Raw genomic sequence first — 17,979 nt, forward strand, 5'->3', positions numbered from 1 at the left:
TTTGGTTCCTTCTACCTGCAGGATTTTCTTTCTTTTTTATTTGTTTGTGTTTGTTTTGTTTTTCTGGCAGCCATCCAGTCTATACACTGCCAGGCTGAGCTTGCCAGTCCTGATTGTGTGGCTTTAATTAGAAAATCACATTTGTGCTCTTCCACCCTCATAAGAAGTTTTACCTTCAACCCCAGTTTTCTGACACAGGAGTCTAAGATGGGCAGAGGGAAGGGGTCAGCTCCTGCCTTGGAGGCCGCCCCCCGCCACTCATGGCTGCTGCCCCTCCCCCCCCCCGCCCACTCATGGCTGCTGCCCCTCCCCCCCCGCCCACTCATGGCTGCCGTCCCCCACTGTCCCACTCATGGCTGCCATCCCCCACTGTCCCACTCATGGCTGCCACCCCCCACTGTCCCACTCATGGCTGCCGCCCCCCCCCCCCGCCCACTTGTGGCTGCCGCCCCCACTGGCCCACTCATGGCTACATAGCTGGAAGTAAGTGGAGAGATGGCAAACAAGGCAGTGCAGGGGCAGCCTTCCTGCCTCTCAGCAAGTACAGCCTCCTGGCAACACTGTTGCCCTTCTGGTTTCCATTCTGTGATCAGGTGACCAGCAAGAGGGAACAGTCTAAACCCAGGTGTCTCAGAGTGCAAGGACCTATCACCAATGTGGGTATTGGAGAACGGCTGTAGAATACCTCTGCAGGGAATAGGACCTGCTGCGTGTGCCCCTGAAGCCAGAGTTGCTGCAGCTCACCTTCACCTTCTCTATAAACACCGTGTATCTGTGCATGTGACTCGCTGGTCAGGGGACACACACACATGTCTTTTTATCCCCTGAAGAGCATACTTTGATATCCTGTGCCACTGGGCTTGGATGAAACAGTGTGTTCTCTGGAGTTACTGTTACTTGTGAACAGTGCCCTGAACCACAAATACCAGAGCTAGACGCAGGGTGAGGAGTGTGCCAGCTCCTCCCAGAGTCCCTGTCTGTCTGACTGCATGGACCTCTCCTCGGACTCAAGGTGGAGAGTTTAGTGACACTGCCAGAAGCAAGCACTGCTTAGAACTGCACTTTTGCAGTAGAAATGGCTGGGGGCAGGGTGAGCACTAACAGCTCTGGGAAGCTCCACTTCTCACCAGCGGCGAGAAGAGGAAAAGCAATCAGTTCTGTGTGTTTTCAGACAACTAAGACCATGCAAGCACCCTTGTTTTTCTTTGCAGTTTTGTTCACACTTTAAATCCCCACAACCTGTGGTTTTGTACTGACCCATTAATACAACTTGATAACAGAATGGCGGATCTCTTTTGCAATGCATGGACATAAAATTCTAAGTAACAAGTCTCAGATGCTTTTTAAAAATGTAACAATTTGAAGAGTATTTTAAAACCTGAGAAACAGAGTTTAGGTGGTTGTGTAGAAGAGAGAGATGCCTTCCGAGGGCCTGCCACAGGAAGCCACAGGAAGGTCCGAGAACTGCTGCACTTGAAATATTTCCCCTGCTCTAAACTCTGGAGTGGAAGTATTTTGTTCTAAGTGAAGTATTTATTCAAAGTGCTCCTTTAGGATTCACACGGGAGAGTTCCCAATGTGTCCATCTATTATTCAATATTAGATGCAGCAGCCGGTCACTTTCCAAAAGGTTGTGAAGTGGGCTTTTTGCTGTTTGTGGAAGGGATGTTAGAATGCAGTAAGTTGCAAACCAATCACAAATTTAATTCAGGAGACAATTGACAGAACAGTTTTTCTAAGCCCTTCCTGTGTGCCTTCTGGAGACACTGTTACAGTGGCCACCATTTGTCTCTGGATGGAATGCCAATCATAAAGTGCAGCACTTCTTCCACAAAACGTTATTACGATTTGTGTTTTTAAAAACTTTCATCTTTAACAAAAGTATTTCACATAAATTCCTTCAGCATGTTGGTGCAGTATGTGTCTGCTGTGGTTAACGTTAGACTAAATTGTCACATGTGCTGCAAGATTTTTCCCTTTTGTCTTTAAAGAATAAAATAAGGATGTTATGAGCATATTTGTTCCCTTAATCTTTTGATATTATTATATACAAGACAGTAAAAGCTAATAAAAAAAGGCCAGCCCGAGATAAGACTTTTTGAAACACTGCGTTTAGCGAAGGTTCTTTATAGCTGTATTCAGATTCTGAACTCATCTAAAATTTGCACCAGGAAGAATTCCCCTTACAGTGTAGGAAAAACCACAGGACTTTACATGTCTGTCTTATGAGTAGGTGCTCACGGCTGCGTTCACTGCTGTCTCCTTCCCCTTCAACCTGCTCACATCTGTGAGTCAGCTAATTCTTGCCAGCCAAGATGAGGCCACCCCACCTGGTCCCCAGACTGGCATTTAGCAGAAGGACATTTGGGGCTCGAGACTGTTGCTTTTTTGGTCAGTGCCTGAGGCAGAAAATGAAAGCAGTAGAGCCTTCCTTGTATGTGATTCTCTGGGGAGGGCTCCCAGGGCAGGTGAGTGGTCGTGGACCAGGAGACAAAAGACACAGGTGCCCTGCGGCAGAGCTTCCGCTGGCTGCAGCCTCCAGTTGTCTCCAAAGCCCATGGCATTGGTTGAACCGGCAGCCAGTCTGGGGGCAGGAGCACAAGAACTTGGCAGAAGCAGAAGACGTCTTGTTCACTGCTCTAAGCAGCAGCTTTGAAAACCCCAAGGCATGCAGACAAATCGGAGAAGGGCTAGGTTGGCCTCTGCCTACCTGTGTGTGAGGTGCCTGTCATCTGCCTACCTGTGTGTGAGGTGCCTGTCATCTGCCTACCTGTGTGTGAGGTGCCTGTCATCTGCCTACCTGTGTGTGAGGTGCCTGTCAGAGCCCAGCGTTCATCACTGCCTCTTTGTCTGGCAGAGGAGGCAGGCTGGCTGTTGGATGGGTGCCCTGGTTTACAGTCAGAATGATGGCAATAGTTAATTTATATGTTTCCTAGCAGTGACTGTTTAAGCAGTTGAGGAAAAGCCAGTTCTGCACCCAAACTGCAGCCTGTACTCCCCAGTGCAGACTCGCAAACTCAGAAACACTTCTAAGCCTCTAAGTCATGAAGCGTAGAAAAGGTTAAAAGAATCCTCTCCCAAGCGCCCGTGCGCTCTGCTCACCACATTCACCTCAGACTTTACTAGTAACAAAACCTAGGTGCCCGGAGTGGCCTGTGACCCTTCTCCTATCTAAGTCCTGCCTCATCTTCTTTACAGGTTAGAACTCTCCTCAACCTGGCCTTTCAGTCATTTTTTTTCACGTGACATTTCTTTTGAAATGTTTAAGGATAGCTTTTGTTTTTAGCCAACATTTGGGTTTTTAAATTTTCTACAATTTAATGTAATAAACATTATCATCATAAGATTAAAAAAATGTTTTGATGGTTGGTCTGTATAAAAGTCTTGTACAGGTTTGGCAATGGGTTTATTTTTCAAGGCATGCTTTTCCTGGGATGGGAGAGCCTATTACCTTTGTGGTATTTTAAGGCTCACCATTCTCAACCCTACCAAGATTCAAAATACGTTTTCCCTTTCGACTGTGCATGTGTGTACATATATATCTATGTATGCTGAAAGAGCTGTTGTCATATGCCACTGAGTCCTTTAAAACAACTTACTGAATCCACAAAAGCAGCACATCAGATTGGCCTCTTGTCGGGATTGTTAAACACTCCGGCTTCAACTTTTCCCCTTTGTAACTATAGGCGTTGGCTGACAGTGAGCTAACTTAGAGGGCAGTAGGGAGTCGTGTTTTTCTTCATTTTAAGGAATTTTTACAAAACCTGGACTTGATTTACATTGGCCATGATCTGGATTCCTTTCTGAGCCCCCCTAACTCCCACTGCACAATTCTAGGGGGTCTGAGGGCAGAGCTGAGGGCAACACCATGCAGACACCACAGGCTTGAGTCCCCGAGCCCTCAGGCATGCTAAACATGTGGTCTCTTCTCTCTGTCACCCTTCAGATTGAGTGTGCTGGGCAGGAATGCCTCCAGATGAGGGGTCAGCACTTGTGTCCACTGCCTGTCCTCTTTGTAATTTGATGCCAATCCCATCCTTACTCAGATAGGGCAATCTCCTGGGGTCTCATCTCCCCTTGGACTTTCCACACACACTTTTCCCAGGAAAGATCAGGGGATATTTAGCAGCCCATGTCAGTAGCTCAGGAAAAGGAAGTAGGAATAATGGGATTCTAGCCTGACTTTTAGTAAATTGAGGCTGCCTCCAGATCTCAGAGACTTAAAATGTGTTAGACACCCATGTTCTAAGCGGCAACCCTTTAAAAGTGAAATGGAGGGGCTTTTCACTTGTGTGATGCAGTCAGGAGGGTTGGTGTGGATCCCTGGTTTTTTTGGGGGGCCCAGTGCTGCAGAAGGGGAGACTGCAGTGGGCCCATAAGCCCTCTGAGCCTTCTGTCTCACTTGGCAGGAAAACACTGAACAACAAAAGAAGGGCTCCTTCTCCATAAAGGTCCCCCCCATCCCCCACGCCTCTTCCCCAAAAGGGGCCTGAAATTTTTCAGCTGCGCACCGATTTGGTGCTCACTCTTGCAGGGAAACAGTTGCTGTCTGAACAGGCAGGAAACAGTTTTCTTTTAATTGCCGGAATCATTCGGAAGTGCTTCATGCCCCGCTCTGTACAGCAGATGCTGCGCATTAATTGGCCTGCGTAGAAGTGACCCAGGGTTCCTTGCAGCAGGCCCAGTTTTAGGCAGAGGGTTTAAATAGCTTATTTATTATTTTGTATAATCTGCCGTGCATTATGTGCTCCTGCAATGTGCCGTGTTTCATGGTCTGCAGTTTCTAATGTCATGTGGGTTTCAAAACCCGTGTTTCTCTGGTAATGTACTAGCAGCAGGTAAGCTCAAAATACCATCCATCAGGAGCTAATTTTTTACCCAGATACTCCAATGACTGATGAACCTGTCTTTTGTATGAATGTTTAGCACAGTAGAAAGCCATATGCCACTGGCACAGTTTCCTCTGGATTCTTTACAGTTGCTAGAGTGGGCTTCTGGGGGGGGGGAGGGTGGGCAAACACTGGACGCCATGTGCATCCTTTGGCCTGTATTTTAAGCAATAGCACCTTTAACACAGCCCTGGGTTTGGACGACAAAGGAGGGTAGGGATCATCTTAAAGGAAACGACTCCCATAACGATTTTCTCCATCAAAAATATGACTGTGCACCCTTAATAGGAACCCTTGTTTTGTTCCTCCCCGTCTGTTGCAGGCAGACCTCAGCCCATTAGAAGGGCCTCCCTTGTGCGGGAAGACCGCAGCTGTTACTGTAAAGCTCATCCAGTCACTGTATCGCCCCCATTTTGTGCCTCTGAAGGATGAAATTGAGAAATGGAGCACTGTGCACTCATCCTTTACCGTCTCCAATTTTAGGCCTTTGCCGTCATTGTCATGCTTTTATTCCAAATCAAACAACATTAGCGGGCTACGGCACCTTCTGATGGGTGTCCGTCTCCAGCGCAGCTTCCCAGGCTCTGCTCCGAGGGCCTTGCTTTTATGTCTGGTGCAGTGTCCCTCCTCCTCCTCCCCATCCTGCACTTTGTGCTTTCTTAGGGGCAAACGGTACACACTGGCGTGCCGGTCCCAGGCGGGGCATGTTTCTGGAGAGAGGGGGCATGTGCTGGGTAGGTCCTGTATCTTTTCATCTTTGTGGAAGGAGTGAGATTGGGGCTTTAATCAGAACCAAGATGTGGCTTAAATCATTAGCACAACAAAGCATACTATAAGCTTCAAGATAAAAGTCCCCTGGGAAAGGAGTCCTCTGAAAATAAATGGAACCTGATAGATTTCCATATCATTTATAACTTCCCTTAATTACACTTGGAAGACTTGCCAGTAAAACTGGAAAATTGGCAGCCTTTCTCCATTAGAGTCATTTTGCCGACCATGGCAAGCAGCTGGCTTCGCTGGGTTTTATTTCCCATCACTCACAATTAATCATCAGCTGGAGATGTCTGAAACTCCCCAGCACAGAGCAATGCTGGGTGACATTCAGGCCCCTAAACATGTGAAAATCTGCTGAGTAAACGGGCTGAGTTCTCTCACAAGCGCACTCGTTTGGGGGCCAAGCCTCGCTCCCACTTAATGAGGGCCGCTCTAACAATAATCTGATTCGAATGTGAACCCTGACCCTGTGTCAGAGAAGAGGATGCAATAAGCCGGATGAAAGACACGGGATTCAGGTCTCCAAACTTTGCACCAATTAGACAGCAGAGAGGTACATCAGGCCGGCTGCGTTTATCAGAAAGACTTGCGAGGCTTGTGACCGTTTAGTAAGCCTGACTCTGGATACACCCTGTCACACTCGGTAAGTCTTTATCAGACGACCCACAGGAGTGTAGAGAAGTCTGTGCACCCCCAACACAGGCACTGTAATGGCCAGTTCTGCTCAGGCTTCCCGGGCCCTCAAGCAGCCCACAAGGTGCTGGGGTAGCTGCGTGCTGCGTGTTCTGCAGGAGCTAAGTCCTGAGACGCCTCTTGGTGGGAACTGGAGCCTGCCCAGAGACTGCACCGCCGCCTTCTTCTCTTTCTTCTCCTTCTTTTCTCTTTTTTAAACATAAGCTTGCATTGCACTGATTTTTTTCTTTTTTCTTTTCTTTTTTTTTTTTTTTTTTTTTTTTTTTTTTTGGTTTTTCGAGACAAGGTTTCTCTGTGTAGCCTTGGCTGTCCTGGACTCACTTTGTAGACCAGGCTGGCCTCGAACTCACAGCGATCTGCCTGCCTCTGCCTCCCGAGTGCTGGGATTAAAGGCGTGCACCACCACGCCCCCCGGCTGCATTGCACTGATTTTCAAGGGATAAAATAAGTTGAACTTAGATGAGCTTGTCTGCAAACCTCTTCTTACACTTGCTTTTGCTTACATGTGTACATAGCATGATAATCACTGTTCTGTAAGGCACCAGGGGACATTTCCTTACAGCTGTCTCAAGAAGATGGTCTCTAAATATGGGGGGGGAAGGGGGGGGAGAGAGAGAAGGGGAGAGAGAGAGAGAGAGAGAGCGAGCACAAGCTAGGAGACATTGGGGTTCTACTCAGAGCTAAATAATGCAAGGACACTAGACAGTGGGGGATGAGGGGTTTGGCTGGTGGAGGGCCCAGCCTAAGTCCATGAGTTGCTGTGGGATGAGAGGCAAAAGAGAGGCTCCCTTCCCACCCACCCAAAGCAGCTCTTCATCAAATTACCAGCTTTGCAGTCGGGGAGGGGGAGGCTATGTCAGCTTTAAGACTTGCTGTTTCTGATTGGATTAATAATTTGGGGCCTAGTACTTGTACTCAGGGAGGGTGGTCATGGTGCCAGGGCATCCTAAACTGGAGCACTATGGAGTGGTGGCCTGGTGAAGCTGTCCCTTAGTGTTCACTATGGGTATTGTTGGTCCCTAGCCATGACCACTAGAAACCTGCAGGCTTCTTACAGAAGCATGTTAGGACAGTTGCAGGTGTGTACGTTGAGGAGGGGTCAGAGGGCTCCACAGTCTGGCCAGATCTTGAGCAGTGACAGGCGACACTGGCCCTGGCAGAGAGGAGTGAGCCCATCCATGGGGAAGCTGATGGGATGGGGTGAGGGACTTGGAGCCAACCTTGGGCTCTCAACTGCCCCCAGAGGAAGCCAGGCCAGGTGGGTGTGTGGAAGGCTACCACATAAATACCCATGGTGAGAACTTGTCCCTCTGACAGGAAATAGTGACCAGAGCCCAGAGGTAGAGATTTAATTCCAAATTTTTTGGTAGAATTTCAAGGTGTCCAAAGAGCCATCTGTGCTATTGCCTGCAGGCCAGGGTCAGGGACATTCCAGCCTGGCTGGTGGGTAAGCTCTCACTCAGCTTTGTTATGGCCATGCCTGGGCCACAGGCCTTTCCTCTGTGGCTCAGGGACACCTGCCCTTCTCCTGGCTTTCTTGACCTCCTACCTACCTTTGAAGAGAGAAATGGCTGAACATGATGGTGTGAAGGAGTAAGTGTTCTGACACCTCTGGCCAGGGCATCTGCATCATCTTGGCACTGGCCTCTCCTGCCCTCCACATTTTGAAGAACAGCCTTTTGAGGTGTTTGTTTCTTCTCTGTGCCTGTACTGCAGATGCCAGGTGAAACGAAGCAAAGGCGGCAGCGAGTGCTGAGCTCCAGCCTGCTTGTCAGCGGTGCCTCTCCTCCGCGCCAGCACCAAAGCCTTGGCATCTCCTCTCTTCCTATATTCCCGTGCCAGAGAAACACAGCCCACCACCTGAACAGCAGAGGAAGGGATGCACAGGGCTGCAGTACTCACGCTGCCAGCAACACAGCTTGTGCCACACAGGGAGCCGGGAAGGGACTTGGAGATCATTTCAGGATGGCAGGAAAGAACGTTCTCCGGGTCCTTCTGTGGCATTGGCCGGCAGCGCCGCAGTAGTGTGACTGTCCAGGAGCCCCAGGCAGCATGCCCAGCAGCACTCTGTGGAGCCTTCAGCCTACCACTTCACAGAGCAAGAGCCCTTTCCCATAAAACAGAGAAAGAAGTCAGGACCCAGCTCCTTGGTGCCTAACTATTAAGGCCAGTGGCCGAGCAGGTAGTATATGTGGCTTTTACTCACAGCTGAGTCTTGGGCAGAAGCCCCAGATTAACCCTGTTATATGAGCCTGGTCAGCCTGGATCTCCTCCAGGGTCAGAGGCAAGCCAAGCAGCAGAACGCAGGCTTGAACAAGCACCTGCGGAGCACTCAGGCCTTCTTGTAAGGACTGGGCATAGCTGGAGAAGCCATGCCCTGTGTAGGACGTTACTTGGCAGAAGCCCCTCAGCCTTAGTGTGTACATGTCTTGCAGCTGAGCAGTGGTCCTGTTGGCCCTGGTGCCAAGCTGTTATCTTCAGCTCCCAGGACAAAGGTGAACTTGTGCGTCTTTGGGGAAGAGGCTACTGAATTCTGACTCCCATGTGGTACCCATTGTCCCTTTAAAGCAGACAGGGTGCTGGTGGTGTCTGTGCACAGCTGTGTAATTGCCCAAAGAGCCCCTTACCCTTTGGTAGCCGTGTCCCTTGTCCTGCAAACCTCAACAAGCACTCCTGAGTCCTCAGCTGGCTATGGAAGCAGCACTAGTCTGTAGCATCTCTGGCTGACTCCTAGGGCCCAGGGTGGCCCTGTACACTGTACACTTGTGATCTCCCAATACAGGCTTTTCTAATGAGAACCTGCCAAGAGTGACTGTCCTTTCTCTACTGGCTCGTCAGATGCACTGGAGTGTAAGCCATCAGAGGTCACTGGTTTTCCATGACCAATCGGCACGTTTGACAAAGGATTTAATGGTTTTACTCTTGGACATTATTTTAATATTAGGAATGTTCTTAAACTATTTATTCTTATTTTCCAGGTAGCAGAAGGTCAGGAAATCTGTGTGATTGAAGCTATGAAGATGCAGAACAGCATGACAGCTGGGAAAACGGGCAAGGTATGTCTCCAAGTTCCTACTAGCCTGTCCCAGGCTATGATGGATACAGGACCTTCACCTTTGAGACATGGGTGGGTTCCTGAAATAGAATGTAGGTGTCCCTGTTCTAGGGAGGATGTGAGGGCTGGGAGCGTCACTCGGTCAGTGTGTCTCTGCCCCCTGGAGAGCAGGCCTTTCAGGAAGGGGTCTGTGTGCTATGTTCAGGTAGTCGAAGTACATTTGTTCCCCATGCTAATGTCTTTCAGATGAAGGGGTCTTTAATTTTTAATGTTTACATCTGTCTCAGAGGCAGTTAGTTATGTGAGTCTTAGGTGACACAGCAGGAAATGGTTTTTACACATTGCAAAAATTAATGTAACTCTTCAAGGTAATTTCCCCTTAAAGGGAACAATTCAGTTGTGGACGGGAGCTAAAGCCCCTGGACATGTGAAGGACTTAATGACTCGGAGGAAAAGAGAGAGGGGTATCAGTACCAACGTTTGTTGAGAGTGAAACTTTTCCTTGAAGACAACAGAAAAGCCATGGGAAAAGCAGTCACTTTTCTATTATTTTTTTTCCCCTGTGACTAAAGAGATGCCATCTCTCAGTATATGTCCCATTCTCAAAGGATGCTTGGGTTTGGAAGTATCCGCATGGTGCACTGTGACTGGGAGGTGTCTGTGGCCTGGACCACCCAGCTTCTGTCCTATGGTTTGTTAACCCAAAAGCCAATGTTAGGGATCCTCAGAAGGCCCAGAGTTGTCGTCCCCCCTCCCCAGTAAGATTGAATGGCCCCAGTCTGGAGCAAGTTAAGATAGCCAGCGTCTGGGGCTCTGTGGTTTCTCATCCATCTCTAAGCTGAGTGTGGAGGCTCAAGCTCCAGGAGGCAGAAGCAGTTAATGCGTAAGGAGCTCCCAAAAATATGGACACAAAAACGTGAGTGCTGGCTTATGGGAGTGATTGTACTTGGTCACAGGGACCAGGAATGGGTGTGTGGTCAGGCCAAGGACCCTGTATAACTGCCTTGAGGTACTTACTTAGCACACCCCTAATTTCTGAGGCAGCATGGGTCCCAACAAGCTGGATGTCTTATTTGCTTGTTGTTGGGGTGCCATGCTCCCTCCTCCTGACCCCAGAACTGCTTGCAGGAGTGCTGTTGGGGCAAGTCTGCTTACGGGCAAGACCCCACTAGCTCAGGTCCCTCCTGCCATTCATTCCAGCCCTGATCCACAGGACTCAGGAGTTCAACACAGTAAGGTAACGGGTGGCCCTGGCTGTGTCTGGACCTAGTAGTTCCTTGGGTCATTTTTCCTCTCAGAGAAAAGGTCCAGGGTGGAAACAGATCCATAGGCCACCATTGTGCCACCATTAAACACGTGTTACCACCCACTTCACTATAGAGAGCATCTGCCCATCAGAGCCTTTGGGCATTACTCACGTAGCATCCACTGCTCTCTGGAACTCTTAAGAGCTGGTCTCTTCTGTGTATAGTGGCGAGACAGGGGCATAGGCTTGGTGCACCAACCTGAGTGGGTCCTGACACTTTCATTCGCTTAGTGCCCATTTGGCCAGCTAGATCAATCCTACTGTTTGTTTATGGCTTAAGCAACCATCACCCCCAAGGAGGAAACTGACGACTTCCTACGCACTCCAGTCTTTTGCCTGCTCCTTTACGTTTGCACACAGATCTGGAGAAGCAAGACTGTGGTCAGGAGAAATCAAAGAATAAACATGGTTCCACATTCTATGCCACACAAACTAAGGGTTAAGTTGGATTATTCCATTTATTTCAAGAGGACAATGGCGAGACTAGGAGATTCTTCCTTCAATTGGTACCTGTTTGGGTTGTTGGACAGTTCTTTGGTTTTTACCATGATACTAAATACACATTCTAAGTCTCAGAGCCATAGGATGAGGCAGAGCAGAGATGGCACGCATCAGTCACCAGCGTGGACATATTAGGCCTTAGGACACTGTGGCCCCGGACCTATGAGCAGCAACCCATAGTCTCAATTCCTTGAGCATTTTCTTGGGCTGACAGGACAGAAAGGCAGGAGGACTGAAGCCAGGCTCTGCAGGGACCCAAGGCCACTTACTGCTCACTTCAGATGGGGAGTGGTCCCTGTGGTCCTGTTCCTCTCTCACTGTTCCAACCATTGTAATTCGAGGTGAGACTGGTGCACTGCACAGCTGGAGACACCGTCGGAGAAGGCGATCTGCTTGTGGAGCTGGAATGAGGTGCCTCAGCCTCCACTGCTTCAGTCAGGCTCCCATGGTTCCCAGCTCTCAGTCTGTCCGAGCATTGACAGAAGTGCCCGTGCAGCAGGTCCTACCGCATCACAGTAACTCCTCAGAAGAGGCAGAACCCACATTCTGCCAGAAATCACCGATGGAAATTGTTATTGATATAAATACTTTAAATACTTGTACATATGAGATTTCTTAGTGTCAAAATTAAATCAATAAAAGCAAGTATTTGTCTAAATATTAGTTTGCCCTTTTTCTCTGAATGAAGACAATGTACACAGAGGCGTCAGGCTGTGCCAACTGACTGCTAAAGGATCACAATGAAACTTAAGTATTTACAATTTACATAAAATCCCAGTTCCCTGCTTCCAACTTTATTAGCTCTTGCCATTTTACCGTCTGATTACCTTCCTCCTTCCCTCACTCAGGATGGATTCCTGCGGCTCATTAGTCATGACTTCCTCAGACCAGGTAGCGTAGGTGAAGGTTCTAGAAACTCCCTTCTGTGAGGGTCTCCAAATGTCACATGGACGACTGAAGTGACATCCCCGTTTTGGGGTTTGTAGGGTGCTGCTGTCCAGGTCCCCTCCATCCTTCCCTCCCTATGGTGAGGACTGGTACATGTGGGTCTGCGAGCCCATCCGCTGATATTTACCCCTCTATTTTGTGAAGGAGTTTCCAATTAAGAAAAGGGGGCTAAAAATAACAGTCACGTTTCTGTGCCAGTTGCAGTGAGTGAGCTCTGAGCAGGGTGTCAGGGCGCTCTCCACAATCACTCTGCAGTGTGCACGCTCTGAGCAGGGTGTCAGGGCGCTCTCCACAATCACACTGCAGTGTGCACGCTCTGAGCAGGGTGTCAGGGCGCTCTCCACAATCACACTGCAGTGTGCACGCTCTGAGCAGGGTGTCAGGGCGCTCTCCACAATCACACTGCAGTGTGCATGCTCTGAGCAGGGTGTCAGGGCGCTCTCCACAATCACACTGCAGTGTGCGCGCTCTGAGCAGGGTGTCAGGGCGCTCAGCTAGCAGCTGCATTTGTTCTGCAGTTCTCGGAGGCACAAGCAGAGTCATGTGCAACTAGCATCTACGCTGACAGATTATCAGATGGAGGTGATGATAATTGGTACTTCGCGTCTTCTGAACATTATTTTAAGTGCTGTTTGTATTTGGAAGCAAAGCCTTCTGTCAGGCCTGAGGAGCAAATTACTAATGTGTTGGTTCTTCTGAAAGGCCCACCCCCAAGGGCTGAACCTTCAGGTGGCAGCGATGGGCTGGACTGCTGAGAGCTGGGCACCCATCAGCGACATAGTCTGAGGCCTCAGCTGTGTCTCCCAGCAAGGCGGTGCTCCTGATTTTGCTGAATTGCAATGAAAAACACCTTCTACCAAGCAAGTGCACCAAAAGAAGGCCCAAGCAGCAAGAACATAGTTTGTGTGTGATCTGGAAACTGCAAGAAACGGGAGGTGGAGTACGCCGTCCAGGTACAGCATGCTTTTCTTGAAGATGATTTTACACCGATCCAGCCTAAACCAGCATTTCCTACTACTCTCTCTGTTCCGTAAGTGGGAATCAACATGTCCGACTTCTGTAGCCCAGTCTCTAGTCTCAGAAGACGCCATCTTCAGGTTAGAGCAAATCAAATCAAACACAGCAGTGAGGAAGGGCAGGTGCCCTGTACCTGCCATCAGGGGCGTCAGCCCGCAGTGTTGCAGGCCCAGGTGCTCCTTGACTAAAGCAACATTAAGTAACACCAGATTAGAGTGTTTGCAAACTCCGCGTCGCAGAGAGGCCTGTTGTCAGCGTGTTTACAGACAGATGTTGTGCTGGGAAAGCTCTGCTTGTGCCAGGCAGCACCAGGCTCCCTCCACCCTGTTGGCACACGCGGCCCTCACCTGTTTTCCCGGGGGTTGTAGCGCAGCCCGTGTGGGCCCTCAGAATCGTAGCTTTCATGGTAGGGAAGACGCAGCCACTCTGGCGCATAAGTGGCTGTACTGTACACAAAGCACTGAATGCTGTCCCCAGGGCCACTGGCACCCTCCCACTCCAGCACCCGCACTTGCAGGGCTGTGCGCTGGTACATGCTGGGGCAGCTTTCGAAGTCGTCCAGGAAGCGCAACATCGGCTCATCCACCTCGTAGATCTCACCCGCCACACAGTGGCCCTTGCCTGGCAGGTACAGCAGCCAAGGTATGTTGTGCTCACCCGCGATCACCAGTGGGAAGGGCTCAGCTGTGCAGCCTTGGCCTCGGAAGGCCGCTGAGCCATGTGAGCGGTCCAGCATGACTTTGTGGTTGGGTTGGCCTCGCTTCAGGGTGCCATACACGAAGACGTGGGCCATCTGGCTGCAGACAACTATGGAGGGGAGAGCAAGTGGACAAATCAGCAGGCGAAGAGCTCTCAGGGCCTCCTCTGTACTTGAGCGCAGTACCACCAATCACAGTCCCTCCACTGAGGCTTCTTTTCTTTGCCAGCTTGGCCAGCAAAGCATTCTGGGTAAACTGTGCCTATGGCACACAGACATTCATGTGCTTTTCATGTCATGAAGTGCTTTCACTGGCTATTTAAAAAACTGAAAGAGGCACTAGGTCAGCCCACCCTAGAGTTTGTAATTCTGAGCCTAGAGAGAAAAGCAAATATTACCGACTTTAAAAATCTGGGCTGGAGAGGCAGGGTATTGTGACATACAACCCCCCTCCGACTTTTTTTTTTTTTTTTCTGACAGGGTTTCTCTGTGTAGCCTTGGCTGTCCTGGAATCACTTTGTAGACCAGGCTGGCCTCAAACTCACATCCATCCGCCTGCCTCTGCCTCCAGAGTGCTGGGATTACAAGTGTGTGCCACCACATCCGGTGACATACACCCTTAATCCCAGCAACTGGTGGATCTCTACGAGTTCCCGGCCAGCTTGGTCTATGTAGCAAGCTCTAGATCAGCCAAGGCTATGTAGTGAGACAGAAAATCTGAGCTAGGGGTGTAGTTTAGACTCTAAGCCTTAGGGGAAGACACTTACCTAGCATGGTAAGCACTGCAGTGTGTGTGTGGCGGGGAGGTCATCCATGTGTCTGTAAGCTCCTGTAGCTCTGAGCTCAAGTGATCCTCCTGCCTCTCGGCCTTCTGTATAGCTGGCACTGGACTATCAGAGCACCTGGCAAACAGCCCCCACAGCACTGCTAAGGTAGGAAAAGCAGGCACGCCAGCCGCACTGCACAACCAGGACAGACCGATTCAGGCCTCATAGCCCCCAGCAACTCAGGTGGGGGGTGGTATAAGTGGCCCACTCAGGTCTCAATGACACTGTTCTGTTTCCGGAACACAGCCTGAGCTCATGGCTGACACAAACCCTTCACTGCACCACCCTGTCCCAGTGGAAGCCAAGTCACTAGCAGAGAAAAGCCTTAGCCCCTGTGGCAACTTCTGAAAGCATGCAAAGTAAGCAGCTACCCTGGACGCCACATGTGACAGCCATATGGTAGCACTCAAATCCAGGGAAGGCCAGCCACACACTGTTTACTAGAAGAAGGTATTCAGCTCAAAAAGAGTTGTCTGTCAGGCAGGCCAACACCCTCAGGCTGGCCACCTTCTTATACAACTAGCTTTCAGCCTTTTAGGGAGCTTTGAAGTCCCCACAGCAAATATGAATAAGGAGAATACTTTATATACAAGTAATCTCGGATCCCTGCTTCTGGGCAAACCACGGCTTCTGTAACCCACTTACACCTCTGCCCCAACACTTACGACCCAGTGGAACTTGACAGCACCTGTGGGCCTATAGCAGCTTTCCCCCTTGAGGTCTTAGAGGGGACGGACAATCCATGGTGACTCACAGCAGCAACCTTGGCTTCACGGAAAACTAACATTTGCCTAAGTCTGGGCTACAGGCTCATGCAGAATGTGGCTTGAAAATGGAAACACAGGAGCAGGTCATCTCCACCGCCCCCATTAGCAATGCCTGATGCCAAGCCGTGTGGGGCTTTGGGAAGGGGACTTTCCTAGTGCAGGGACAGGAACCGTGGACTAGCAGCACAGAACACTTGCCTGGCTTGCATCAGTCCCTGAAGAGAGGATCAATAACTCGCAGTTACTCTGATATTTTACACGTCCTGCTTCCCTCACATGAAGCAAACAAGAAGAACAGTGGTTCACAGATGTGCTATTTGCCTGAGAATGGCCCCAGAGGCACCCAACATGTCTGTCTGGGTCCCAACTGATGGACTGCTTAGGAAGGGTTAGCGGGGGAGGCCTTGTTGGAAGAGGTGTGCCACGGGGGTGAGCCATGGCAGGCTCAGTCTCACTCTCTGTCCCCACTTGCAGATAAGACGTGCGCGCTTAGCTGCTGCTCTAGCACCATGTCTGCCTGCTGCCATGCTCCCAACCATGGTGGTCACGGACTCACCCCCTCAAACTGTACCAAGCCCTCAATTAAATGCTTTCTTTTATAAACTGCCTTGGTCATGGTGTCTCTTCACAGCAATATAACAGTAATTAAGACAAAATACAAACTTTAAAATCAAATTGCTGCTGGAAGCCTAACCTAACACTTGCAGTTTGACTTTAGGCAGATCCCTGAACCAACCTTCCTCGGTGGAATGACAGTCACAGCAGCCTGCTTCAGGGCCCTGGATAGGGTGAAGGATTCGCTTGTACACTCAGCAGCCTTCCGTGTTGTTAGCACGTATTTATCATTTCACATCTAACACACTCCTCTCTACTGACCTGCCTCTTCCTGAAGAGTCTGGCACAGTTCTGTCCAGAGCATTTGACTTCTGCACTGGAGCTAAGCAGACTCCACTGAGGCACACATGCACTGGGTAAGAATGAAGGCCTTTTTCCAGCATGTTCTAAGTGCTGTTGGGACTTAAAACTGCTCTGGGTGTTTTGCTTGGCATAGGTGTCCAGGCTTCTTTCCTCCTTCCACCTCAGGTCTGTCTTCCGCTCATCCAGAGCATCGTCACACTGTATGTGTATGTGTTCCTAGAATTTTCTTGCCTCTTTTGCTTCTAACTCTGCTGCGCACACAGCACCAGGTCCTTCTCCTGTGTCTTTCTAAGAGAGTTTCTTCCCATGTCTGGCCTTTTCTAGTAAAAGTCTTTCTGGAAGTGTGTGGGAGGTGGATAATAGCCACAGTATATTTTCAGAGTGCTACAGCTGCCCTCCCTAGGTCCGTGTGAGAAGGAACTTGTCTTCCTGCACGCGCTTTGAGAGTGTTGTGGGTGGGTCTGTCTCTCTGCTCCGTGTACAGTCCCCACGCCTTCTCACCCCAGGAGCTTACACTTCAGAGCACCAGGCAGCTTGTGCCTCCTTGGCCTCGTCACTGTGCAGGAACTTAAGACCTGGTGTGGCCACCTACTAAGTCAGTCACTGATCACTGTTTCTTGTCTTCCAGAGTTTTGTTGCCTGTTCTCTAGTGATGGTCGTATTAGTGGGAGATCCCTAACGGAGCGCAGGGCTCCACAAAGCAGGGGCGTGCATGCTGCCTCCTCACCTCCTCTTGTAGGCAAAGAGTTTTCAATCCCTTGGTGACCTTCCACAGGCCCCAGTCACCTCCCAAAGCCCCGCCCCTTAAGTCATGTAGGTAACAAGGTCATGCATCTCATCCCAGCACCGCAAAAACCCTCCTACTATCTCATAAACACACGGACCCTTGGAGGGCACTCACACCATGTCCAAAGCACAGGAATGGCATTCTGGGAGAAAGCCAGGATGAAGGGGTTTGCTCCTCCCACTGGCTTCCCTGTCCAGTGTGCAAGCCAGTCCCTTTACAAGGATGCATTCCCCTTCTTCAAGGAGCTGTATGGCTAGTGTACGGCGAGAGGGAGCAATGTGGCAGGCAGTGTGTGTGTGCAAGGTGGTGGGCTCTGCTCTACTACAGCTGACTCAGTGTGATCTGGGGCACCAGTGAGCAGACTGGCAAGCGTCAGATAGAAGGCTGGTGATGGCTGAAGCCAGGAGAGGGTAGGAGCATGGAGGGACTCACTTCTGCGGCCGAGGCAGGAGAGAAACGGGAAGGAGAGAAGTGCAGGTGCACTTTGGCTACTCTGTGGGCACATGGCACTCTGCCCTCTGCTAGGGCTGCTGCAAAGCACACAGTGAGCCAGGTATGCTGGGAGACAGCCTTAGTCTCACACTAGGGGTGGAAATGGGAAGACTGTGAGTTTGAGACCAGCCATGGCTCACTGTGCATAGTTAGGCTCTGTTAGAAGGGAAGGGAGAACGGGGAGGGTGACAGGAGGGGAAGGGAGGGAGTTAGGCTCTGTCAGAAGGGATGGAAGAGGGGAGAGGGGAAGGGGAGGGGAAGGGAAGGAGGAGAAGGGAGGGAGGGGAAGGGAAGGAGGGGAAGGGAGG

General features: G+C 50.2%; 2 protein-coding genes across 7 annotated transcripts in view; one reads left to right on the top strand and one right to left on the bottom strand.

Moving 5' to 3' along the window:
• Positions 1–11,643, top strand: part of Pcca (propionyl-CoA carboxylase subunit alpha) — an 842,751-nt gene extending 831,108 nt beyond the window's left edge. For all 3 annotated transcript variants that reach the window (XM_051160992.1, XM_051160990.1, XM_051160991.1), the window contains 2 exons: positions 9,335–9,412; positions 11,560–11,643. In XM_051160992.1, the coding sequence (XP_051016949.1) occupies positions 9,335–9,412; positions 11,560–11,628 (147 nt within the window). In that variant the 3' untranslated portion in view covers positions 11,629–11,643. The remainder of the gene's footprint in view (positions 1–9,334; positions 9,413–11,559) is intronic.
• Positions 11,644–13,419: 1,776 nt separating this feature from the next.
• Positions 13,420–17,979, bottom strand: part of Ggact (gamma-glutamylamine cyclotransferase) — a 36,247-nt gene continuing 31,687 nt past the window's right edge. For all 4 annotated transcript variants that reach the window (XM_051161003.1, XM_051161002.1, XM_051161001.1 and 1 more), the window contains one exon: positions 13,420–13,989. In XM_051161003.1, coding sequence (XP_051016960.1) covers positions 13,527–13,976 — 450 coding nt within the window. In that variant the 5' untranslated portion in view covers positions 13,977–13,989 and the 3' untranslated portion in view covers positions 13,420–13,526. The remainder of the gene's footprint in view (positions 13,990–17,979) is intronic.

Source organism: Acomys russatus, chromosome 18 (genome assembly GCF_903995435.1).
Source record: "Acomys russatus chromosome 18, mAcoRus1.1, whole genome shotgun sequence".
Taxonomy (NCBI): domain Eukaryota; kingdom Metazoa; phylum Chordata; class Mammalia; order Rodentia; family Muridae; genus Acomys; species Acomys russatus.